Source organism: Spinacia oleracea, chromosome 5, assembly GCF_020520425.1.
Source record: "Spinacia oleracea cultivar Varoflay chromosome 5, BTI_SOV_V1, whole genome shotgun sequence".
NCBI classification, from domain to species: domain Eukaryota; kingdom Viridiplantae; phylum Streptophyta; class Magnoliopsida; order Caryophyllales; family Amaranthaceae; genus Spinacia; species Spinacia oleracea.
Genome location: NC_079491.1, coordinates 7286012 through 7313097, shown reverse-complemented (window position 1 = coordinate 7313097; position 27086 = coordinate 7286012). Strand labels below are relative to the sequence as shown.

The following is a 27086-nucleotide window of genomic DNA, read 5'->3' as shown; positions in this document are numbered from 1 at the left end:
TCAATGTCTAAACTATCCGTTGAGTGACAAACAAGGCGGATTTTAACATGTTATGGTTCAAGAAAAGTAATGACAATGTTAACATATTTTATTGTACTTATTATCGAAATATGTTTTATCTAACTTATCGAGTCAAGGCTCGAAAAAACTCGAAATTCAACTCGAACTAAAAGAATTTTTATCAAGCATAGTCCGTCAGGAACTTTTTAACTCGAGTTGAGTCGAGTTCACATAAAGCCAAGTCGTATTAGAGTGCGACTTGATACGGCTTGTATCCTCCCCTAGATGACAAAAAACAATGGATCACAAATGATACACAAATGGTACAAATATTCATCGATCAATTAAAAAAAAAAGTGATTCATAAATGGTACACAAATTGTAGGAAACAGACTCCAAATCCTCTTCTCCGATAATATTTTTGTTACCCCTTGAATGCCACCATAGTTCCCAAAGTAACACGTTGACTTAGTCAATCAATCAGTCCAAAGGACGTAATTCAATCCCTTGAACAAGAAGACCAGCCTTCCAATTAAGTCCATCAACATCCCTCATACAAATCTCCAACACCATACTTCCATTATCACCACCACCATCACCACCACTACCAACGTTGTACCTTTCCAACTCTATCTCCATCCAACCATCACATCTCTCAGTCGGAAGCTGCACTGCTTCAACATGCCTTCTGAATTGCTCTGTAAATTTGAAAATTTCAGACTCTACTGGAGTTTTGAGGTAAAACTCCTTATGGACCGTTTTACGACGAAGAAGATGGTGTTGATCATTTCTTGGCAACCCTTCGTCGAGTTCTAATACGGATAGCTTAACGGATGTGTGTTCGAATGTTGCAGGGTACTTGATTCCTAGCTTGAACACGAAATAAACGCCGTAAGTTGTGTTTGGTGACAGCATTTTGGTGTGTATTTTGCCAGTTATGTCGATCCATTGAAGCTCAATCACTTTTGGGAACCTTGATTTAGGGTCTGATTTCCAAACCCAACAATCGGGGGTGTCGCCTCGTGGAATTACTAGTGTACTTGCACTAAGCATGTAGCATTTCTTGCCGCTCTGTATGTCTAGTGAAAAGCTCTGAATGATGGAAGAAATCCAGCATAAGGAATGCATCATTATAGCCAACTACACTAGCTACATATATTGTTCTGTGACTATAAAAGAAAAATAATGTACTAGACCCTATCAAAATGGCGGGTTGGACCGGGTGCAGGCTAGACCACGGTCTAAAAATCAATCCTTTATGTCGGGTCAAAAAGTTTCGGGCCAATAGTGTATCACCAAAACCCGCTAATTTGGGTCAATGGTAATGGGATTTTCGGACCGGGTCAAATTTATAAGTTAAAAAATGTAGTTTTATAGGAAATTACACTAGCTACATATATTGTTCTGTGACTAGAAAAAAAAAAACAAAAAAAAAAGAAACAATACAATACAATACAGTAGACCTGATCAAAAGGCGGGTCAGATTCGGGTCTAGCTAGGGTCTAAAAATCATCCTTTTATTTAGGCCGGGCCAATTTTATAACTTCAAATGATGTTTTACTTTGCACAAAACCCGTCAAAAAAATTTAAAATTTGGCCCGGATCGGACCTTGCCCGAAAAACAGCCCTAAAAAATAACTTATTCTCGTAATAATGTAATATGGTCAAATTTAATAGGTCAATAACACAAATATCAAACTGTTGCAAATTGCAAAATATGGAGGTGCAGAGGAAATAATTTTTTACTAAGTATATTTTTGCACTAGAAAATAATGCTAAATAATACATGGGAAATTTGTAGAAAGGCTAATAGAACAAATTTATGGGTGTAGGCCCAATAAAATTCATCCGGTGTGGGCTGTATTCGAGTCAGTGATGGATATCATACCATTAGCCCATTACCATACACCCATACCATACCTAAATCTCATACCGACAAATCCAAACTAGGCCACTAGGGTGTGGGCGTAGGCGTGTAGCTAAGAATGCTGATTAAAAGTATAGAATAAAAAATGTACAAATATTACTCACTTCGTCCTAATTTATTGGTCGTAAATTGTAATGGACTTTTCATGGAGTATTAAGCAATAATATATTGTAAGTCTGCATATTTGTACTATATTACTCCTTCCGTCCTTTATATTCTTTACGCTTTAATATTAATGGTTTCATGTCATAAAAGAAAATATGCTAGTTAAATTAAATTGGGATGTATAGAAAATGCGATGATTAAATAAGAACTAAAAGAGTATATTTTGATTTAAGATCCATTTCACTTAGAAATGAGAAGTTAATTGGGGGATCCATCCTGGATCCGGATGGAACAAAACGGGAGAAATGTTAGGGGATCGGTATTTCAATTGTAATTTTGTATGTAACAGATTATAGTAATATAGTTTACATGTAGGCATTTGATAAATAAAGTAATTAAGAAAGTGAAGGTAAATTTACCAGAGTGTTATTATTGAAGAGTAAAGGATATCGGCAAAGATGGAGAAAGAGCTTTTTCTTAGAAGTCAACTGTTGTTGATCAAGCGTTGTTGACGATTCAGAGATGATGAGATCAATATCAAATGGCAGGAACTTCACCCAAATGGTGTCCGATTCGGATGCCGATAAGAGTTGTTTCGAAACCGCCGATGATCGGATTACGTCCGTCGGCGATATCAACGACAAGATGTGTGAGATGCATTCTTCGGGTAGTGACGACAAGTTCATACAAGTCATGTTTAGTTTTGGAGGTTCAAGTTGTGGAGGGAAGACCAAAGCTAAAAGCAAGAATAGGGGTTTTTTAAAACTATGTGATATTCAACTATTTTGGGCTTGTGCTTGGGCTTGGTCTTTGACGTGGAAGATTTCATATTTGTTACGGGCTTGGACTAGGTATTGGATGGCTTAACGCATAAACAAATTAAAAAAAATACGAAGTACGGAGTATACTTTAGGAAAATTTGTAAATATTAATTCAACTTTTGCCTGGCTTTTTTTAATTAAGTCAACCTATGCAATATTTTTAAATAATCCAACTTTTATGACCCAACTACTATTATTAAGTTTGGGTGACCGGTTACCTGTTACAAAATCAACATTAAAAACGTTGACAACCTAAAGTTGATTTCCCTCCTAAAATTTTGGACACGTCACATCACGTGCCACCTAAACAGGATTTTCTAATTATTTTCAAAAAACCTTTAACCCTTCTCTCCTCTTAACCCTTAACCCGGATCCAACAGTTGATTGGTTTAACCCAGTCATAGCAATTGCTGATTATTTTTGACGAACTTCGAATGGAGAGGTATGAGGGATCAACAATGGTGGAGAAGAGGTAGAAGAGAAATGATGAACAGAGGAGAGAGGAACGAAAATTGCAAAGATGAAGCAATTAAATCGCAGAGGAGAGAGGAACGAACATTAGAATAACAATTTAAAAAAAAGGAGGGGGAAAAAAATTAAATTGTAAGGGTTATATTGCCACGTAAGGGTGAATACCGGTTACAACAGGTTATTAACTTGCTAGGCTTAATAATAGTAGTTGGGTCATAAAGGTTGGATTGTTTAGAAATATTGCATAGGTAGGCTTAATTAAAGAAAATCGGGCAAAAGTTGGCTTAATCAAACATTCAAACTATGCTACTCATGGGTTGTTCCCTTGTTTGGTTGACATCTAAAAATGTGGAAGTAAAAATTCATTGGAATTTATAGATTGGTACTACCTCCGTTTCGCAATAGATGCATCATTTCTTTTTTCACGTATCCCAACATGTTTCTTTAAACATTAATATCTCTAATTGTGTGTAAGTAAAAATTATAAAAAATTGATATTTGGTATCCTCACATTGATACGAATTTAACAACATCTCACTTGACTATGTTTGTTTTTATCTAATGTGGAAGAATAATTGTTAAAGTTAGTTAATGAATAGTGTCCAAAAGAGAAACGATACATCTATTGCGGAACGGAGGAAGTATTTGTTTGGTTGCTATAAAAAAGTAATAGTGGAGTAAGTTGGAATTCATGAGAAGTTTGAATTATATTCCTACAAAATATGGAAAATAAATTACCTATCTCTCCCTTGATCAATCAAAGTTCATGGGTATTTTAAATTTTCATGTTGTCAACCAAACAACTTAGAGAACTTCCTATGAATTTAACAAGGGAACTAATTTCCCTTGAATTACAACTTCCTATAAGAATTAAATTCTCATATCAACCAACACAAGCCCTCAGTAATTTGGGAAGATTGTAGAACCGCTATATCGATTCGTAGCTACTATAAATTTTTAATTTTGATCTACACCATTTATTTTTTATTGACTTGACTTTGCAATGATTTATATTTCTTTAATAAAATAAAATAAAATTGTGATTTCAAGAAAACAAGAAGAGTAGAAAGAAAAATAATCAAAGCAATAATCAGTTGTGCTTACTTCTCGTTCCCCTTAACTTTCAACAATATTACCTTCTCTGCTGAAATGAACTTCCCAAATACTCGTGTTCTCAATGGTTGAAGCAGCCAAGTTATGTCAAAAATGTGAGGGTCGTGTTAGATGAACAAATAGAAAGAAAAAAAAAAGTTGAACTATGCTTAAAAAAATGATGAGTATGTCTAATAAATTTGGTGTTTAATTTATTAAAGTCACTGTATATACAATAAAGGTCCTTGTTATTTTTCTTTCTTTCCTTGAAGCCCTGCTTCCACATTTGAATCAAAAAAAAATATACAATAAAGGTCCCTATGTACGTACGTAAAATGGGTGCTAGAGAAAATTATTAAACCTGATCAATAGTCGGACCGGACCGGGTTCTGGTCGGGCCGCGGCCATAAAAAGGATGCCCATTGTATCGGGCCGTGTTGGGTCGGGCCAAGCTTTGGTCCCTTTTTTTAGCCCAAAATCCGCTATTTTGAGTCAAAAGTAGCGGGCTTATCGATCACTTGAGTCGAGCTAATTTTATAACTAAAATTGTAGTTTTACATTGCCCAAAGCCAGCAATTTTTAAAAAAAATTGGGTTGGGCCCGAAAATCGGTCATTTGGGTCGGGCTAGCGGGTCGAGCTAATGTTGATAAGCTCTAAAAATTATTGATTTTGGGTCCACATTAATATTATTGTGGACCAAGTTCACACAAGAATAATCTCTATATTATTGGTGGCAAAGTGATAGAAGTCGCAATTTACGACAGAATTATTTGTGACGCAATTATATCCTTTTACATAAAATTGTGCTCCGTATTATTATATTATAATTTCTATTTACAATGGTTTTTAAGGAAAACTACATTCTTACCATAATAAAAATTGGTTCCATCTTTTTTTTTAAACGGACAACCTTATTTGAATATATTTTTCATAATAAAATATTTTGATGAGTCGTGACCTTTGTGGCTCCCTTATGTACGTACAATTAAACAATATGGCATTGAACAGTTGACACTTGACAGTAAAACGTTTTGAACTTTTGATGAGTCCTGACCTTTGTGGCTCCCTTATAGTACGTACCATTAAATGAGTGATGCAGAGGCTTGTGACGCATTTTAATTAATTGTCGCAACTTGATATCTTTATCATCACACTAGTTGGTGGATTACTCCATTTTCCTTAAACTAAAAGCTAATTTCTAATATGAAACAGTAGTACTTTCACTACAAAAATTTGTATCTTTTATGACAACCTAATAACGACGGGTAAAAATTTCATCGCAAAAGGGATTTTGCGACGGGGATAACAACCCAACAAAGACGGGAACAACCGTCGTAAATATTTTTTATGACGGATTAACGACGAGATATTCCATTGACGACGGCCCCCTTCTATGACGGGTTCACGACGGAAAATCCCGTCGTTAATCAACAATTATTGGCCTTTAGCGACGGGATTTCCCGTCGTTAATAGTACAATTTCTTGTAGTGTTTGTAATTAGTAAGACATTGAAGTGAAATAGCGGAAAACATATATACTTTCTCCGTTCCACAATGATGTTCCAGTTTTTTTTTTCATGTTTGTCAATGCTCATTTTATATCATTTTTATGTCTAATTAGACAATATTAAAAATTATAACAACAGTTTGCATGACAATATTAAAAATTTATATCATGTTTGTCAAACAAGAGTCTACATGACTATGTTTTTTCTCATATATTGGAAAGAATTTAAAAGATTTTGTTTGAAAAGTTGGAACGAAATATTAGAAAAAGGTCAAACGAGTTACAATCAACAATGGAACGAAATAAAATGGTCGGCGAGCTGAGGACTCTTAAGTCTTGAACAATGACTTGCTCTGCCAAATGTTGCTAACTTTTCATCAATTATTATCTTTTTTTTTTTTGATGGGATTTCATCAATTATTATCTTGAAATGTCAATGATTATTATTTATTAGTATGAAAGACCGCTCGGGCCGGAAAACTTTTCTATTCTACAACAACTCTTACTATTTAAGTATCTATTAACATACAAAAAACTATAATACAATCATTCCTTTTTTGTTTTTGATAGGGTTGCTATATATGTTATACTACGTATTTGTTAGAATATGGAACATAAAATAGATCTGGACAATTCAATAATAAGGAGAGTTGAATTCATTTATTTATAAGTTTAAAGGAGCTTCCAAATTAAAATCAATTGGTGATAATAGGATAGGAGTAAACCGAGCAACTCTTCCAACCTATAAGTTGATAACTTCATATATTCTTTACATACCCTTTTTCTAGTGTGGAATAATACATATGTACTCCCTCTGTCCCTTAATACTCGCACCGTGTTGACTTTTTGCACTATTCACATAATTCACTTTGACCATATTTTATTTACGGTTTTTTCATGAAATACCCCCGAGGTTTACAAAAACGCACCAAATACCCTCGCGTGTTTCGATTAACATAATATACCCCTATTTATCCGTATTGTTCATGAGATGCACCTAACAGTTAACGGCGTTAGTCTACCGTTAGTGGAGTTTTACTATTTTGCCCTTAATTGTGTTATGACCCCATTTACTTACCTTCCCTTTGACAAAAACTCAAAAAAAAAATCTCATATTCTTCTATTTCTCTCTCCTCTCCCCTGTTCTTCAAGCTTCAACCTACTCGAAACCCAGTAATTCTGGGTAGATCCTCCTGCTCTCTGGTCGCCGGCGACGTCCGATCTCCGCTCTCTGGTCGCCGGCGGAGGCCGATCTCTGGTCCCCGACAGTGATCCGGAGGATCACTTAAATCAGATGTTGATGGTGGTCGACTTGGCTTCGCGGAGGGTGGTCGTTCTCCGGTGGCCGCATTGGGAAGGTTGTCGATTCTCCGGTGGTGCGGAAGTTTCGCGGCGGTGCAAAAAACGAAGTTGTTCTTCCTCCTGCTCTCTGATAGCCGACGGCGTCCGATTTCCGTTCTCTGGTCGCCGGCGGAGGCCGATCTCGGCCCAGGGTTCAACATCCTCGGTTGCACCGTCGATTCATTGACCCACTCAAGTGCAACGAGCAATAGAGAAAGAAGGGATTCGAAGGACGAATCCCTTAGTTTCTGCAAAGGTAAGGGAGTTGAAGAAGATGAAGAGGAGAGAGAGTCTTCAAAAGTTTCTGCAATTTGAAGCACAAAAGGGTCAAAAAGTGCTGCATTTAGGGTTAGAATTGAAGCTGATTTTGACGAAATTGGGTATTTTGATTTGCAATTGAATGAAATTCGAGAAGTTGAGGGTGTTGGGAATTCGGAATTGGGAGAGTGAGTAAAATTGAGTGGAGACTGTTTGAAGAAAATTGGGAGTCAATGTAGAAGCAGACATTGATTATGGATTTATGGTGGTGGATTTCCAGAATCGAATTCTAATTCTAAGGTTTTTGACTTACTACTAAGATAGTATGAAGCACTTAGTTAAGGAATTCTCTGTAAATGTTGTTGTAAGTGTTGTTGATCTGAATATCTTTGATAAAGTGGTTTAATTCTTGCAGCCTTTGTGTTTTAAGTAGCTCAATCCCGTATGTTCTTCTCTGGGTCCGCCCTTCTTGTTTCTCCAATCTCAGTCCAATTTGTGGGCGATTAGTGTGAATGGAAGTAATTGATATTTCGAATTTGATTGTTTGCACGTTGATTCTTATGTTGGCGGTTGTAGAACAATGGAGTGCACCGGAGAAGATGGATCAGGAAAAGAGAAGGAAGGGATGGAGAGAAAAGAAAAAAAAAAAAAAAGCAGTTTGGATATTTAGTGAAACTTAGTTTACAAATAGGTGTATATTGTGCAATAAGTTTAAAAATAGGGGCATTCTGTGAATTATAAACATGACTTAACGGAGGACTAACGGAAGGTCGGATTAGGGGTATTTGGTGCAAACTTAGGCAAAAATAGGGGTATATTATGTGATTCGAAAGACACGAGGGTATTTGGTGCGTTTGTGCAAACTTCGGGGGCATTTCATGAAAAAACCGTTTTATTTATAGTATATGAAAACAAATGTTAGTATATAATATATTGTTGGATTCATCTTAATATATATTTTTAAAATATTAATATTTTTATAAGTTTTTATAATATGTAGTTAAAGATATTGATGGTCAAAGTTGTGCATTGGCAAGCGTGTCCAGTCAAAACGGTGCGAGTATTAAGGGACAGAGGGAGTAAGTACAAATGAGTTTTCAACATACTGAGTAATACTATAATTCTATAGAGGTTAACAACATTTGTTTGATGAGGTTACTTATTATGTGACACCACCACTTGAGTGACGCGCTAACACGTCATATAGAAAACGAACACATACTCTAGTTTCATAAACAAAAAAGCACTAGACATATACAATAGCATAGTTCTATCATAACTCTCACAATATGTGATCTCAGAATTAATCTTGTTGTACATTTTTAAGATATAACTTCATATAGTATTAACAAAATTTATAAATTCTTGTAAAAGATGGACCGGCAATAAAATAACATATGTTTGTACCAAGAAGGCGACAACAAAAAGAGAAGAATTTGGAAATGTGTACACACCGCAAAAGAGCACGTTGTAAATTAAATTCCCGCGAGACTTGACACACGTAGACGTGACACTTAATAATACGCACGTTACTTAAATGAATGAGAAGTCAAGTACGAAGTGTGAGTTTCTAGTAGGAATTCAGCCTCTGAAGTTCAATTGGACATGAATTGACACATGTAATTCGTTGGTTACTATTGGCACCACAACCAATCTGATTTTATAGACCTACCCGACGAGGATGACCCCAAATTAAACCCTAAATATGAATAGACCGGACTGTAACACCCCGACAATTCTCTCTTTTCTAAATTAATCTTTTAATATAAAACGTAGAGAATTATCAAGGCATTATCGCCCGTGTGAAAACGTAACGGCTTATTCAGAATTTTGCAGCGGAAAACATAAAACTAACTTTAGGTTTATAAATAATCGATTACAGATTTAGTCCCCAAAAATCAACCAACGAAAATAAGGAAATATAAATAGTACGACAAGTTTAAAGTCCCAATTAACAAACCCAAGTTAACTTAGCAAATCAAAACTAAATACAAGCTCTCTATTCCCGATCCCAATGATGCAACATCTTCAAACCTGCAGATGGACAATGCTTATTGATCCTTAGAGACTGCTCACCAAAGATTGGGTCATCACAGGATCAATAAGGCATAGCCATGATCATCATGCACAAGCAAAAGCACGTAATCAGCAAAGCTGAGTACTACATACTAAATCAATAATAATCCTAACATGATACTATTAAACGATCAATCCTAACATGACACTAATGAACATAAATAAGGGCAGACAAATCATGATAATCTGAAGACCATACTTAACTAGACTAGGCTAGACTGGACTAGACTTTTATAACAATAATATTATTTTAATTGAAATAGGCAATGGACCGAGTTTTCTAGCTAGACGAGGTACGGGCGCGACTCCGTAACCTCAGTGACCTGCGATATCGAGGAACGTTTGACTGAAAATAGGACGCGGTGATCAATCCGGTCCGAATGAAAGGCCATGGGCTACCACCATGAACCCCAACTCCTGTTTGTCCGTCACTTTAGACGTGCACAGTCTAAAGCTATTGCTACTCAGTTTCACTTTACATGATTTACAAATTGACACCCAGTTATGACTCAACAATCACATAAGGCATACAACTCACATTTATTTACAACTGCTTTTATCCTGGAATTAAGTAAGTGATCACAAAGGCATCAAACAAGACTCATTCCAATTAACTCCAATCTTTTCTTTAATACTGATCAACCCCTGAATATGGGTATAAGGTTTCAACTTACTAAATGAGGTCCTCCGCCCTCATAAAGTAGTGAAAAGCTAAAAAGGGAACAACAATTAACTGATCTGAATTGTATACTAAATACTCTAGTGTTCCCAATCAAACATGTTTGCATCAATCTTCCATACTAACATGTTATAATCCTCAAAATGCAATAAAGGTTTAATATGTTCATCCAACAGTATCAAACATGCAATTTCAACCTGACTAAGTTCATCAACAACATTAACATAACCAAGTTTATCAACAATTCAACATGGTTTCAACAATTAGCACACATTCCAAGCACACAGGTATGTACGTACCTTGTGTAAACAAACTGATACGTCACCTTAACACTTTCAAAAGTTGCCTAAAGAGAATTCTCCACCTAAAAACAACCAATATAGACTCATATCAATTCATATTGAATTTTCAGCAACATTAGGGAGCTTCAAACCCTTCCTAAACATAATTAGGACGTTTCCCAATATCGAAACTTGAATGTTTAATTTCCTAGCATCATAATTATTATATTAATTATTGAAATTCGTTGAAAACTTTTCAAAGCATCATACTTTAAATTTCCAGCAATATAACTAATTTCAAACTACTCCAAAACATCATTAACATGTTTAAATCATAAAAACAATAACTTTAATAATTCCTAAACATCCTACCATGATTTAAAATCATTAAAAACCTTAAAATTTATACTTTAATAACTAAAACCATATCTTAATCAAATCGTATATTCTGAAAATTAATGATATAATTATTACAAAACATGAAATCCGAAATTCATAATAAATCATAAATCATAAAAAGAATCATGAATTTAATTCAAGAAACATAAATCGAATTATAAAAACATTATTAAACATTAATTAGTTTTAAGGGTTTAGAAATAACCTAAAGTGAGGAAGAAGGAAGCTGCTGGCCGGCGACAGTGGCGGCAGCAGACGGTGGGTACGTCGGTGGTTCAACACTCTTGGTGGCGCGACGGTGGTGCAGCGCGACTGGTAGCTGCGTGCGGAGCAACAAAGAAAATAGGAGGGGGGATTTCTTGTGTATGTAAAGGAGAAGGGAGGAGGTTGGTCGACGGCTGGGTTGTGGCGATGGGAAGTCGGCGGGAGCAGGTGGTGGTACAGGTGGTGGTTGCGTGCGCTGATAGTGGTTGTGCGAAAAAAACAGAACACAAGTCAGGGGAGACAAAGAACGAGAGATAAAAAGGAAAGAACGAAAGAGAAGAGGAGTACCGACGGCGGAGGGGCTGGTGGCAGGAGGTCGGTGTAGTGACGGTGGTCCAGCGTGGCTGCCGGCTGGCGGCTGAGCAAAGGGGGAAGAGGTTAAGGGTTATGGTTCACGTGAAAGTGAAGCAGAGAAGTTTTTGTTGTTTTTGCTTTTACGTAACATTGAAAGAGAGGAAAGGAGTAAAGTGTTTTGGGTCTTATTATTTGGGCTTTATCAACTTGGGCTAGAACTAAGGTTGAGTTTAAGTGTTTGAATCCAAAACCAATTAGGATTGTTTTCAAAATTCAAACGGTTTTCGTAATTCAATTTCTTTTCAACATAAAATTCTAAACTTATTTTAATTTCATAAATCGTTGAGATATTTAAAACGTATAAAAATAAATATTCGTTACTTAAATAATTTATTTCTAAAATTCGCAAATTCTATTTAAATATAATTAACTATACGTTAAAATATATCAATAAAATGTATAAAATTACGGGGGATTACAATCTACCCCTCTTAAAAGAAGTTTCGTCCCGAAACTTGACACGAAAATTCACACATTTTTCAAAAGTCTTTAATTCATTCTTACTTGAGAAATACTTGTGTCACTCATGTGCACTCTTTTGCCAACTTAAAGTTGCTTGTGTTACTCATGAACACATTTTTCTTATGCGGAGAATCTATTTGCTTTACATCAACATGTATAAGTTGCTAAAAATGAGCATAAAATGCATAAAATTGCTACAAAAATAGGTAAAAAGCGCGAATTTCTATCGCATTCTACCCCCCTTAAAGAAAACGAGTTACGCCCTCGTAACTCATCTCAGGGAATAACTTTGGATATTCCTACTTCAACGAATCATGTCCCCAATGCTATATTTCCACTAAAATCGTAGCAAGTTGGATTTCTACACTTCTTTCCACACAATGCCTCAACATGTGTCATCTTAAAGCTCGCATAGTAACTATTGTTGCAAGAAGGTCAATCGAATCTAGGTGGTTTTCCCAATTACCCTTAAAGTCAATAACACAGGTTTTCAACATATATTTCATTAGTAATCTCAATCTGTCTATCGGTTGCAGGGTGGGAAGCAATATTCATTTTCAATGTTGTCCCCAAGATTCAACTGGACCTTATTGCCAAAATTTCAGACTTTTGTTCTCGGTAAGGATCTTACATGTTGCCTTATAAAGGTAATGTCTCCAAATATTCGTAGATAACACCATAACAGTTATCTCTAAGTCATGGGTTTGGTAATTAGCCTTATAAGGTTTCAATTGACGCGACAACAACTAAATCTAGAAAGCTTCCTCACATTTCTCACTTCACTTGAAATTCGATTCCTTTTTCATCAAGTTGGTCATTGGTTTTGCTTACTTCGAAAATTGTTTCACAACTCCTATAATGGTCATCTAGGCTTAGAAAACTTCAAGTATCGGACACGTTCTTTGGAGTAGGTCGCTCACTCACAGCTTGAATCTTAGCAGGATCTACAGAAATTCCTTCTGTTCAACTTTTCCTTGTTACCGAACCTCATTACGCTTTTCATGGGTGTATAACTTTGGGCTTTTCTCTTAGCTCTTGCGCCAATTCATGTATTTCTTTACATCTTTTCCAGACAACAATGATTTCTAACGATCCTGGACCACTCAAATCGTCTCTTAGATTTATTCCCTTACGTAACATAGTTCTCAATCAAGTTAGTCCTTCACTTTTCCACTGGTGTCACTTATACACACATGACTTCAAGATTTGTATACTTCATTTAAGAAAAAAAAAACTAGATTCTTTCTAAGCGTTTCCAAAGTAATCCTCAAGATTTCATTATGCTCTTTTTGCATTCTTTGAATAAATCAGGATACCATCAGTAATATAATAACAAACTTAATTCGGAATTCGTGGGAAATCTCATTCATCAATTCCATATTTATGGCAGGTGCATTGGTTAACCCAAAAGACATTACTCTAAACCCATAATGACAATAACGAGTCCTAATGAGGTCTAGGCCCTTATCATCTATCCTCAATTGGTGGTACTTCAACACAAATCAGACTTTGAGAACACACTCGCCCAATTCAATTGATCAAATATGTCATCTATCCTAGGCAAAGGATACTCGTTCTTGATGGTGTTTAGCTCCCTAAAATCGATGCATGGTTCCATACTCTTATCTTTCTCCTTAACAAATAACTCTTGCAATTGTGTCTTAATTCGCTCATTCCAGGAGGTGTCATTCTATCAAGTGCTCTGGGTATAGGTGTCGGTCCGGGATTCAACTCTATTGTGAACTCAAGGGCTCTAGCTGGTGACGTACTCGCAATTTCACTCGGAAACACACCAACGAATTCATTCACCATGGGAACATCCTCGATCTTCACTCCAACTTCTTTACTCACATCTAGCACAATACAGAAAACAGTTCACACTCTCTATTCATCAATTTCCTCACTTGCATTATAGAAATCACTTAAAGGTTCTTGGACTTTTCAAAACATCTATATGAGGTCAATTTTCCAATAAGGTTCCTTAAACTTACTTTCTGAACTTCACAATCTACCTTAGCCTTGTACACACTTAGCTAGTCCATCCCCGAAATTACATCTAGGTCCCTCAGACTAAACTTTATCAAATGAGAAGGAAAAACACAATCTTTTGTCTTCAAAGGCAAGTTCTTAAACAACTTGGTACACTTTATGGTTACACCAGTAGGTAGACTAACAGGTAAATCAATCGCCTCAAAATCTACTAACTTCAACTTTTAACAATAGAGCACGAAATAAAAGAGCAAGTTGCCCCTGAATCAAACAATGTTTTAACTGGCACGGAGTTAATAGAAAGTACCATAAACTACATCTGCAAAACGTTCAGCTTCACTTCTACTCATAACGAATAGTTTATCCGGAGCCTTATCCTGGGTGTTATTCTCATTAGCAGACTTATGGAAGTTCTCTTAGTTGTTCTACGCCCCTAAAGGCTTCGACCCTAATTTCCTGACTGGTTAAATCCCTACTTTACCTGGTTACCACTCCCATTACCATTTTCATTCATATTTCTCTTGAAATTTCCTTGGTTTTCCCCAGCATTAAACTCTTTTCTTTTCTCCCCAACGACAATATTTTTCTTGTCCATTCTAGACTGCAACCCATAAATATGAGCATCTCCCCCATACACAAAATCCAAAGATGTAGAGGTTTCCCCACCTAATCCTAAGGTGGTCATGCTATAAATCTGCAATAGTATTCATCGATGGTCATGCTCCCCATACTAATGTTTATGAATTCCTAAACTTTCTGCTTTCTCATAAAAGGTAGGGTAAACCTTTCCCTTAAGGCAGTAACAATTGAATCCTAATTAAATCTTTCAGCAGCGCTAAGCCTAACTCTATTTCTCTCCACTGTAAATCGGCTTCATCTTTCAAATACATGACAACTTGACCCACTCTCATATTCTCAAGACAATTCAAATCCCCAAACAATTTCTCAAACTCTCCAATCTGGTTTTCTAAAAAGGTGGGGTCATCTTTTCCGCCAAGAGGCGAATAGCAACAACTAAGTCATTATTGTTGGCCATTCTAGAACGCGGCCTGCAATTAGTATACTCTACTTTAGGTTTGAAACATCACCTATACGTTATCCCATACAATTTAATACTTGAATTGACCATAAAGTTCGCCTCAACCAACAATGTTCACATTAATACACATCATTTATGAAGGCACGACAATCGTTTATGAAGGTGCAACGATCGTCTACAAGATGCAATAATCATTGAAAAATAATCATCCTCGATAATTCACGAAAGACATTCACACACTGCACATAGGGCATAACCTTTTGAATCATATTGGTCATGAGGGTCTAGATTGGCCCTCACTTTCTTTATGTACTCAAATCATTTAATATTATTGTGGCAATTAAATTGATCCACAATTCACACTGAGTATGCAACCAATGGAAAATTAATCCATGACGTGTTACCTAAAGGTTGGGGTATTATGGAATCCTCAAAATAGAATAAAGAACAATTCCTTGAAAACTTTAACTTTTATTGCTAACTCCATAAATATTTATTACATCCTTCAAAATAATAAAGAACATTTCAAACTTCAATAAACTTTAACTTTAAACTATTGTAGCTTCGCTACTTATTCTCTAAAACATAAAAGAGTTAAATTAACTATTTATGACTTCAAAATATTTGTGGCCTCTTGCCTATCCATTGCTCCTGAAACTTGCGAAGTGAAATTTAGATCTCAAGATTATCGAACTCTTCTTCAGGGTCTTCATCGGGGTCTTCCTCAGGGTTTGCATCTTCACCCATGTCTTCATCTTGATTAGGCTCACTTGCCATCTCCTGTTCACTTTCGAGCTCTGCATCCGAATCACTAGAGATCTCAATGGTTGGCTCATGAGCCGCTGGGTTAGGATACTCTGCCTCAACACCTACATTCTCATTCTCCACAGCTACATCATTTTCCTCTAGGTCATTATTTACACTAATTCCCATAGGTTCTTCTGTAACTGAATCCCCAACATGACTCCCTACGATTTTACCGTCTCTAAACCCACTTTCTGCCGCTTCAATAATGGTGGTCAGAATTTCTGAATCATATTTCCATCTACCATCCCAAGTTCCATACTTAGTCAAGTTTGGAGTCCCATTATCAGAATGCATGTCTTTAAACTTTTCCTTGAGTTCTAGGTATGGAAATTTGTTAGGTAAGCAATTAATGATTGTGGCTGCTATGATATCCTTTCTCATTAAGATAGGTTGCCCTTGAACTTTAGCATAATATTCACATCCAAACACAATTTTCTTCACGTAAATATCAGGGGTTTCTATATCAAGTTTCTCGAAGGATCCTATGTTAGTATACTTGGAAAGAAACATTTTATTCCTGAAATAAACAATTCAAAGTCTCACTAACGATTTTCCAGCCAAAACATAAACAAGGTTCAATAATCAATAAGTTTGGTGGAATCAAACAATTCTTTATGCACATGTAAATGTAACACTTAAACAATTAGCACATGCACATACATAACAATCAATTTCTTATCATTGACTAGCTACTAATGCACATATAATTCTATCTTATATGCCCTTTTTATACTACCCATCTCTCATAAACTAAAGCATTAGAATCATTTATATAACGAAATAAAAGAACGAGGTTATAATAAAATTATAACATAGAATAATAACATAAATAAAATATAAAATAAATAAAGTAAAATAAATTAAGGAAATGCGTAGCGAATAAATTCGAAAATAAAATTATTAATTCGAAAAAGATTTATATTTCCTAAATAACGAATTCTAACTCTTGAAACAACTTTTAAAAAAAAAGTTTTGAACTTTTTTAAAAAAAATTGTACTCATTTTTGAATAATAAATAATAAGAAAAGAATAAAATTTTCGAAAGTCACTTTAATTTGAATAAATAATTTGATTTCGAACTTAAATAAGAAATATTATATACTTTCAAACAAGATAAAAGGAAATCGGCCCCCCAAAAAAAAGTACCAATTTTTGAACACTATAAGTCTATAATACGTAGAATCTCGATTTTTAAGAAATTTATTTTAAATAACTAGATAGTTAGGCGCCTAAAAATTTATTAAAGTAAAACCATAAGCTTCTAGATACCACTTTGTAACACCCCGACAATTCTCTCTTTTCTAAATTAATCTTTTAATATAAAACGTAGAGAATTATCAAGGCATTATCGCCCGTGTGAAAACGTAACGGCTTATTCAGAATTTTGCAGCGGAAAACATAAAACTAACTTTAGGTTTATAAATAATCGATTACAGATTTAGTCCCCAAAAATCAACCAACGAAAATAAGGAAATATAAATAGTACGACAAGTTTAAAGTCCCAATTAACAAACCCAAGTTAACTTAGCAAATCAAAACTAAATACAAGCTCTCTATTCCCGATCCCAATGATGCAACATCTTCAAACCTGCAGATGGACAATGCTTATTGATCCTTAGAGACTGCTCACCAAAGATTGGGTCATCACAGGATCAATAAGGCATAGCCATGATCATCATGCACAAGCAAAAGCACGTAATCAGCAAAGCTGAGTACTACATACTAAATCAATAATAATCCTAACATGATACTATTAAACGATCAATCCTAACATGACACTAATGAACATAAATAAGGGCAGACAAATCATGATAATCTGAAGACCATACTTAACTAGACTAGGCTAGACTGGACTAGACTTTTATAACAATAATATTATTTTAATTGAAATAGGCAATGGACCGAGTTTTCTAGCTAGACGAGGTACGGGCGCGACTCCGTAACCTCAGTGACCTGCGATATCGAGGAACGTTTGACTGAAAATAGGACGCGGTGATCAATCCGGTCCGAATGAAAGGCCATGGGCTACCACCATGAACCCCAAATCCTGTTTGTCCGTCACTTTAGACGTGCACAGTCTAAAGCTATTGCTACTCAGTTTCACTTTACATGATTTACAAATTGACACCCAGTTATGACTCAACAATCACATAAGGCATACAACTCACATTTATTTACAACTGCTTTTATCCTGGAATTAAGTAAGTGATCACAAAGACATCAAACAAGACTCATTCCAATTAACTCCAATCTTTTCTTTAATACTGATCAACCCCTGAATATGGGTATAAGGTTTCAACTTACTAAATGAGGTCCTCCGCCCTCATAAAGTAGTGAAAAGCTAAAAAGGGAACGACAATTAACTGATCTGAATTGTATACTAAATACTCTAGTGTTCCCAATCAAACATGTTTGCATCAATCTTCCATACTAACATGTTATAATCCTCAAAATGCAATAAAGGTTTAATATGTTCATCCAACAGTATCAAACATGCAATTTCAACCTGACTAAGTTCATCAACAACATTAACATAACCAAGTTTATCAACAATTCAACATGGTTTCAACAATTAGCACACATTCCAAGCACACAGGTATGTACGTACCTTGTGTAAACAAACTGATACGTCACCTTAACACTTTCAAAAGTTGCCTAAAGAGAATTCTCCACCTAAAAACAACCAATATAGACTCATATCAATTCATATTGAATTTTCAGCAACATTAGGGAGCTTCAAACCCTTCCTAAACATAATTAGGACGTTTCCCAATATCGAAACTTGAATGTTTAATTTCCTAGCATCATAATTATTATATTAATTATTGAAATTCGTTGAAAACTTTTCAAAGCATCATACTTTAAATTTCCAGCAATATAACTAATTTCAAACTACTCCAAAACATCATTAACATGTTTAAATCATAAAAACAATAACTTTAATAATTCCTAAACATCCTACCATGATTTAAAATCATTAAAAACCTTAAAATTTATACTTTAATAACTAAAACCATATCTTAATCAAATCGTATATTCTGAAAATTAATGATATAATTATTACAAAACATGAAATCCGAAATTCATAATAAATCATAAATCATAAAAAGAATCATGAATTTAATTCAAGAAACATAAATCGAATTATAAAAACATTATTAAACATTAATTAGTTTTAAGGGTTTAGAAATAACCTAAAGTGAGGAAGAAGGAAGCTGCTGGCCGGCGACAGTGGCGGCAGCAGACGGTGGGTACGTCGGTGGTTCAACACTCTTGGTGGCGCGACGGTGGTGCAGCGCGACTGGTAGCTGCGTGCGGAGCAACAAAGAAAATAGGAGGGGGGATTTCTTGTGTATGTAAAGGAGAAGGGAGGAGGTTGGTCGACGGCTGGGTTGTGGCGATGGGAAGTCGGCGGGAGCAGGTGGTGGTACAGGTGGTGGTTGCGTGCGCTGATAGTGGTTGTGCGAAAAAAACAGAACACAAGTCAGGGGAGACAAAGAACGAGAGATAAAAAGGAAAGAACGAAAGAGAAGAGGAGTACCGACGGCGGAGGGGCTGGTGGCAGGAGGTCGGTGTAGTGACGGTGGTCCAGCGTGGCTGCCGGCTGGCGGCTGAGCAAAGGGGGAAGAGGTTAAGGGTTATGGTTCACGTGAAAGTGAAGCAGAGAAGTTTTTGTTGTTTTTGCTTTTACGTAACATTGAAAGAGAGGAAAGGAGTAAAGTGTTTTGGGTCTTATTATTTGGGCTTTATCAACTTGGGCTAGAACTAAGGTTGAGTTTAAGTGTTTGAATCCAAAACCAATTAGGATTGTTTTCAAAATTCAAACGGTTTTCGTAATTCAATTTCTTTTCAACATAAAATTCTAAACTTATTTTAATTTCATAAATCGTTGAAATATTTAAAACGTATAAAAATAAATATTCGTTACTTAAATAATTTATTTCTAAAATTCGCAAATTCTATTTAAATATAATTAACTATACGTTAAAATATATCAATAAAATGTATAAAATTACGGGGGATTACACGGACCGTGATAAAGTGATCTAAAATAGCTCGAATTGAATTGAATCGACTTTAATCTAATTTGAACTTAAATTTTGTAGTACTCCCTCCGTTTCTAAAATATTGCTCCATATTCAATTTTTCGGATATCTCTATTTGTTTATCCTATAACTTACCCTTTAGTTTATTTTTATTTTTTTTGGTGATTCGTATACCTTATTTAGTAATAACTAGTTTTGGAGCCCGTTCAAAGAACGGGCAATTATATAGTGTTTGTTAAGCCATTTTTTAAAGTGTTAATTTTATTGAGAGATTGTGATTTTAGTTAGAGTATATGATTTATATAGAGGTGATCAAATTTCTAAGTTGAAAAAAATATATAAATTATATAGTGAATTAATATTAAGTGTTAAAGAGGGAGATGACGTAGTAGAGGTTGAATATGAATTCAATAGTGAATTGATGTTGGATGAAGAAGATGTGTCGAAGTTGTGAAATGCTTCGTATAACAAACAACAACATGAAAAATTAAAAAAATAAAAAATAAAAAAATTCATGGATGAAAGAAGGAGGTGACACGTGTCATATAATCATGTATGGTTATCCTTTTTAAATACTAAGTATAAATTCTCACTTATACTCTCTCTATCTCCCTATTCGATCAAGGGCCTACTTTATCAACTCATGTATATATTTTATACCCAATATTAACAAACTGAAGTGCGCTTTATGGGACAATCTTTTAAGGATATAGAGAGTAATAACTTGTTTATAATCAATGTTTTCACAAGTTTATCAATTTTGACTTGTACCTAAAAGACTAGAATTATCTGACATGGTTATCCGTGATTGTTGTACACATTTCAAAACCCATCCTTAGTAAGCGTATGTGATAAGTAAATGACTCTAAACTAGTAGGAGCCCAACAACAAAGTCTCATGCCTAAAAGAAGGAGACAGAATCACCCCAGTGAAGGTAAAGCCCCAGGAGCGCGAGCCCAATAAGGCCAAAACCCAGCACCAATTGCGAAGGAGTTGGAAGCGTGGAACAGGTTAAAGGTTGACGTGGCCAAGATCAGCCAATCCCTCTCACTCGTTCGAGCAATTATGGGGAATAAGTCCTACTTTTCCACAACCGCTCATCAAACGCCTCTTATCAAAGGGTATGTATATATACAGCAGAACCCGACAATTCAAAGACATCATCAACACATAAAGAAAGCATTTCATGATTTTCCTAACTTTTTTTAGCTTTAGCCTTATCACTTAGTAGCCCTAGGCTTAGTAGCCTAGCGGTAACGTAGCAGTATAGTTTTCTCCACGGGTTGAAGAATTTCAAGCGGTTAACGCCATTGTAGTTCCGAGCATTTAGCCATGGATGTACATTTCTTCATGATTTAATGCTTGTCCAGCTTTATTACATACTAATCAATGATATTTATTTACCTTAAGTGTTGTTATCTTAAACATTTCATTCTGTTTTAACTGTATTAGAAAAGGCATGTAATTTGGTGATATCTCACGAAATTACTTGTTTACGAGTGAGGCCTCTAAATAAAAAGATCAACCATCCTTAATTAACAAGATAAGCTGATGTTGCTTGTTCGTATATAGCGTCAATAGTAATATATAAATATAACTTACCCATAATAGAACAATAAATCTCGCACGCACACGGTATACAATAATTTGTTGTTCATCTGGGTAACTCTATCCAAAATTTGTTAATATTTGTATGGATAAACTTTTTAAAAGGTGAAATGGGACCTTTATATATTATGATTGATTATGAAGGAATTATTTTATTAAAAAGAAAAGTTTTATCACTACAAAAATTAATACTTAGTATTATGATATTATTGAGTATCATACCTTCAATTCCCCTCAAAAAAAACAATCTGAGTATCATAGCCAAGAATTTATAGAGAATGATAATTGAATGGTGATATATATTCTTTTTATTTTTTGGAGTAGAGAGTGTCATAAAGGTATGGTCAAGACAACAAATAATGTAGACGGAATTCGGTCTCATATCTTGGGTATCACTCTCACAAGACTTTACCAACTTAACTAGTTGACTTCCACGTGATATATTCATTCATCATTCACATGAATCTATGGTTTTGCAGCAAAGATTTACGTTTACTAGAAAGACAACTTGAATAATTACATAAGAAATCCATCCCTTTAATCAAGGAGAATAATGTACCAAGATTATATTTACGCAATAAAATCCCTAGAATATATAATGCTAAGCATTGACCTTTACCTTGAGTAGGCCAATCCTTATCACTACTCTTTTATTTTAGTTTCCACCTATATTAAAATACAATGTAACTCACATGTGAGTCGTCCCACATTGCCTACATCGTTGAAAGAAAAAAGAAGTTGAAGTATCAACTTATAAGATTGAGGAGTTACTCTCACTATTGTCAATTGATTTTATTGTGGAACCTCAATTGTGCTTATAAATGGACCGAATTCACCTCCTTATTGGGTTGTCCATGTCCATTTGATCTAGTCTGGTTTGAAAATTTCTTATCTGGTCCAATTTTTTTTTTATCTGATTTTATAAGCAATAAAAATAAGGTGAAGCAAACGAATCCTTAGTCCTTTGTTTTCTTGAAAAAGATTATACAACTTAATATTATAACTCTCCCCCTTTTCTCTATTCTCTCTCATCTTTTAGGGTTTCAATTTTCTTTGTCGTTTAGGCCGGAAATAGTCTAACTTCTTCGGAAATTAGACTATTTCCCGAAGAAGTTAGACTATTTCCGACCCTTATTCTTGTTTTTTCATTGTTTTCTTTTTATGTATTGTCTTGTTTTGTTTTTTCCGTTGATTTGTTCCCAATTTATTCCTGGGTTGTTCCCAATGTATTTGGGTTTTTCCTAGAGTTTTCTAGGTTCTTGATTCTCATCCATGGATGAGAATTTTTTAGGGTTTCAATAATTGGGAAGGAGATTTGGATTAATACATGTTTAGAGTTTATCATCAAATCGTCAAGCAGAACAATTCGTGTGCATATTGCGAAGGGCTCTACTTGGAAAGATGCGAAAATATCGAAAATCACTGCTCGCGTTAAGCTTAAAGCGGTGGAGTACGAGATGTGCTTTAGGATGCAAAATAGTAATTCTTTTGATTGTAACAGTTATATATTTTCTTTGAATCTGTGGTATGCAGATCTATTTTATTATTGTAGATGCTGTATGGCTGATTATTAATGAAATTATTCTTTCCCGTCAAAAAAAAAAATAGTATATTCGTATTATGCAAAAAGCTAAACCATATCACAATTTTAGCTGTAATGTAAATAAGACATGTATATCAGTATAAGATCTATCATATCAGTTCATGTAATCTTTCTCGCACTCTTGAAGTCTCTACCCCAACTCTTGAACTTCTAGCCTGTAAATTGCACAAAAAATCGTTGTCTAAATATTTAATCAGTTGTTGAATTTTTAATCTAACGTTCCTAGCTTGCATCAAAAAAAAAAAATATATATTTAATCAGACCGTCTGACATAAGAGCTGTTATATCAACAAGGCCAGAAATAAATTGAAATAAAATTACGTACCTTGGCATGGAGAGTGTGGACAATGTTATTCCCAGAAGTGGAAGAAGTAGCATTTACAACTTCAGCTCCTTCTTCCTCAAGAACCCTAATAACCTCATGTAACATAATATTATTTTCAAAATCCATCACTAATTGCACCTCTAGATTACAACCCAGCTCTTTTATTTCAATGATGGGTAATAATCTGGAATTCGCCGCCATTGTTGCATCATTATTGCTAGATGATGAAGCACCTTCTTGGTTTAAAACCATCATCTGAAGTTGCTCTTTTGTCTTGTTTAAGTTGTCAACTCTTTCCCTTAATCCCATTATGTAATTTGTTGCTTGTTCTATCTGATCAGCTTGAGATAACATTCCCTACAACAACAAAAATCATGACCTAGAAATTAGCATTAATCTATGAAAATATTAGTTATTACAGTGTAACAATACATAGATCATTCTACAAAGCTTAATTAATTACTGCTATAAAGCTTAATTAATTACAGCAATATATGAAGCTTAATTACAAGTCAACGAAATAAAAGAAAAAGTTGACTGATTAGGGATGAGGCTAATATTGATTATACCTCAAAAGAGAAACAAAAGAAAACCTAAAAAAATACCCAATTAAGCAAACCCTAGCCACAACATTGACTAATTAAGCTAGTTTCCTAAAAATAGACTAATTAAGCTAGTTACCTGAATGGCTGAATAGATCTATTTATAGATGGATGCTTACTACTAACCCTAATAATTCGAAGGCTTCTCATTTAACCTATCTCCAATTCCATGAAATAGATCTAAATATTAAGACCATCATCGTTGTTTTCAGGGAGGATCTTCCACCGGAGTTATTTGAAGTTTGGCCCTTAATTATGGCCTTAAAACTTACTAGTTATACAAGCTAAAATATCCATTTATTGATCGAAGGTACTTAATGTATCTAACAAAAGGTTGAAGTTTCAAACTTTGGGTCTCCTACTTTTTTAGCCAAGATCCGCCACTGATCATTTTGTCTGTATAACTCAATTGGACTTGTATGAAACCGGATCCAAAACAACAACCATACAACGAGTGAAAACTGTATGAATGCAGCACAAAATGAAGATGAAAAGCTAGAAATAAATAAAAATTACCAGTGAGGAGTTTGGAAAATGTGGAGGAGGAATAATGGAAGTGAGATTGGAACAAAGTTGATTCATAAGAGATCGACTATTTGTCTGCGGTTGCTTTGATGAAGATGAAGAAGCGTTCTCGTTGCTCCTTTTCATGATTAAAATATGCAAGATTATACGCCTGGATTATGTTCTATTTATATAATACGGACTATTCTTGGCGTTTATCAATCTTGACGTTTCTCACTATTTGTCAAATTCGAGGCATAGTACCAGCCTCAATAAATAAAACGGCTAATAAATTAACACTGTTTATATGAATATGACTCAATTCTATAATTTCAAGTGAAATCCAATTAATATGGCTCACTTCTATAGTTCAAATGAAATCCAACGAATTTGCTTCCATTAGTAAGTTAAAAGAAAAAAAATGTATAACTTCCCATTTTTACTACTCCCTCTGTCCCTTAATACTCGATCTTTTTTTACCGGACATGCTTGTCAATACACAACTTAGACCACCAATTTCTTTAACTACATATTATAAAAACTTATAAAAATATTAATATTTTAAAAATATATATTAAGAGCAAGTCAACAATATCTTATATACTGACATTTGTTTTCATATACTAGAAATAAAATAGAGTCAACGTGAATTATGTGAATAGTACAAAAACAGTCAAACCGGGTCGAGTATTAAGGGACGGAGGAAGTATTTTTTATTATTATTATTATAATGTTAAAATTATGAACAAATTATTTTTTACCATCTACAAAAATCAAAAAATTGTTTTTTACCACCTAAAAAATTAAAACTTGTATTTTACCACCTAAAAAAAATAAAACTTATTTTTTACCACATGAAAGCAAAAATATCGAAGAAACCTTTATGTATGGCTACCTAATTCAACTTCCCTCCAATTTTTTACACTCCCTTTGTGATTTTTTTTAAGTCTTTCACCTTTCTCTATTTACTTCCATTAAATTTTGTCAATTTTGAGAATTAATTGTGGTAAAAATTTATGTAAATTCATGGGACATATGAAAGTTGGGAAGAGAAGAGAGTTAAATACATGAAATTGTAGAAGAATAGAACACATAAGAAGTACTCCGTATTACCGTTATTGTGGCCCCCTACATAACATTTTCATATATTTTTCCATTTTTTAGGTGATATAAAACAAGTTTTAATTTATTTTTTTAGGTGGTAAAATACATGTTTTAGTTTTTAGGTGGTAAATGATAATAAACAATTTTTTGATTTTTTAGGTGGTAAAAAATAATTTATCCTAAAATTATTATACATAATTATTTAGTATATATGTTTATAATATAATATTTTATTATTATTATTATTATAATAATAAATATTATTATTCATATTATTATGAGTGTTACTATCATTATTATTTATCATTTATAGTATCTTACTCTGTATTTATTATCAAAGTTCAATTCAGCTTCATTCTATTCTTTTCAATTCAATTCAATTCAACCAAATAAAGCTCGGAAAAACAGGGTTTTAGTGTTGTTATTTTTCTAACAATAATTCGTAATTAATATAAGACTCTCAAAAAGCCACTTCTCGTTTATTACCTGCCAACATTATGCAGGTGTTTTTTTTTCTCTGGAAGAACTTTTGTTTTTTTCAAGAACTATACTTGTACTAATTAAATCAAGTTATTAACATTAAAATCTTTAAATTATTTTTTAATAAAATTAAGTTAATGGGAGTTGCTAAGAATATTTTTTTTTTGTTTAGGGTTACTCCGTATATTTTAGAATTGCTTTAAGTTAGAAGTGAAGTGATTTTGAGATATGCATGTCCATTTAACTATTGAAAGCATAAGGCTCTATGAACATCATCATTGATAACTGATAAGCCTATAACCGAGACTCAAAAACCTTTCCGCGTCATTTGGTTCAATATTAGTAAAGGAAGGGAAGAGATGAGAAAGGAAAGGAAAGGAAAGGAAAGGAAAGGAAGGGATTGGAATGAAAGGGAAAAGAAGGGAAGATAAAGGAAAGAAAATAAAATATATTTTTCATGTTTGGTATGATGAAAAGAAATGATAGGAATCTCATATTTGGTACACCATTAGTAAAGGAAGGGAAGTTGGACTTGGTAGGCGGACCGCATATTCAATCCCCTGCAACAACAATTGGGATGAGACTAGAACCTATCCACCCAAAACTCGCCCCGAATCTGAATTCGCCTTAAAGATAAATCGGGTGGTAACACCAAAAAATGATCGTTAAGACTGATTTTTTTATTTTGTTTTGCAAGTTATTGTTACCGTTATAATGATCGTTTCATTAATAGTTTACATAATTTTATTTACATACTGTGTGATTCCTATGGTTATAGTCATGAGCCTGTATCCTCTAGAGTTTTAATAAATCTCTACAAGGTAAAGTTTTATCTAAACCATACATTTTAAAATCAATGGCTCATATTGATCAAAATAAATAGGGGAACTTTTGAAAAGATAATATTTGAACCATTGATTTTTCATTCAACGGTTGATATGC

At 34.3% G+C, this 27086-nt stretch overlaps 2 protein-coding genes and 2 long non-coding RNA genes across 4 annotated transcripts; all 4 read right to left on the bottom strand.

Moving 5' to 3' along the window:
* Window positions 1-155: 155 nt before the first annotated feature.
* Window positions 156-2781, bottom strand: LOC110778751 (F-box protein PP2-B10-like). The gene is made up of 2 exons (XM_021983315.2): window positions 2452-2781; window positions 156-1092 (listed from the first exon to the last, which is right to left on the bottom strand). Exons 1-2 carry the CDS (start codon window positions 2725-2727, stop codon window positions 481-483), a joined length of 888 nt encoding a protein of 295 aa, XP_021839007.1. The 5' UTR covers window positions 2728-2781; the 3' UTR covers window positions 156-480.
* A 7795-nt stretch (window positions 2782-10576) lies between these two features.
* On the bottom strand, window positions 10577-12573 carry LOC130461012 (uncharacterized). Its single transcript, XR_008921298.1, has 3 exons — window positions 11510-12573; window positions 11163-11417; window positions 10577-10641 (listed from the first exon to the last, which is right to left on the bottom strand). It is a non-coding gene; the product is annotated as an uncharacterized lncRNA (long non-coding RNA).
* Window positions 12574-18480: 5907 nt separating this feature from the next.
* On the bottom strand, window positions 18481-19818 carry LOC130462110 (uncharacterized). Its single transcript, XR_008922249.1, has 3 exons — window positions 19414-19818; window positions 19067-19321; window positions 18481-18545 (listed from the first exon to the last, which is right to left on the bottom strand). It is a non-coding gene; the product is annotated as an uncharacterized lncRNA (long non-coding RNA).
* A 3597-nt stretch (window positions 19819-23415) lies between these two features.
* LOC110789431 (transcription factor bHLH167) lies at window positions 23416-24788 on the bottom strand. Its single transcript, XM_021994094.2, has 2 exons — window positions 24573-24788; window positions 23416-23811 (listed from the first exon to the last, which is right to left on the bottom strand). Exons 1-2 carry the CDS (start codon window positions 24705-24707, stop codon window positions 23416-23418), a joined length of 531 nt encoding a protein of 176 aa, XP_021849786.2. The 5' UTR covers window positions 24708-24788.
* Between the last annotated feature and the right edge of the window lie 2298 nt (window positions 24789-27086).

Bases quoted from the DNA above. Each gene is read 5' to 3' on its own strand.
- LOC110778751 (XM_021983315.2), bottom strand. From the start codon at position 2,727: ATGACTTGTATGAACTTGTCGTCACTACCCGAAGAATGCATCTCACAC. The intron at 1,093-2,451 runs GTAAATTTACCT...TCCATCATTCAG, and splicing joins TCTTCAATAATAACACTCTG to AGCTTTTCACTAGACATACA.
- LOC110789431 (XM_021994094.2), bottom strand. From the start codon at position 24,707: ATGAAAAGGAGCAACGAGAACGCTTCTTCATCTTCATCAAAGCAACCG. The intron at 23,812-24,572 runs GTAATTTTTATT...TTGTTGTTGTAG, and splicing joins ATTTTCCAAACTCCTCACTG to GGAATGTTATCTCAAGCTGA.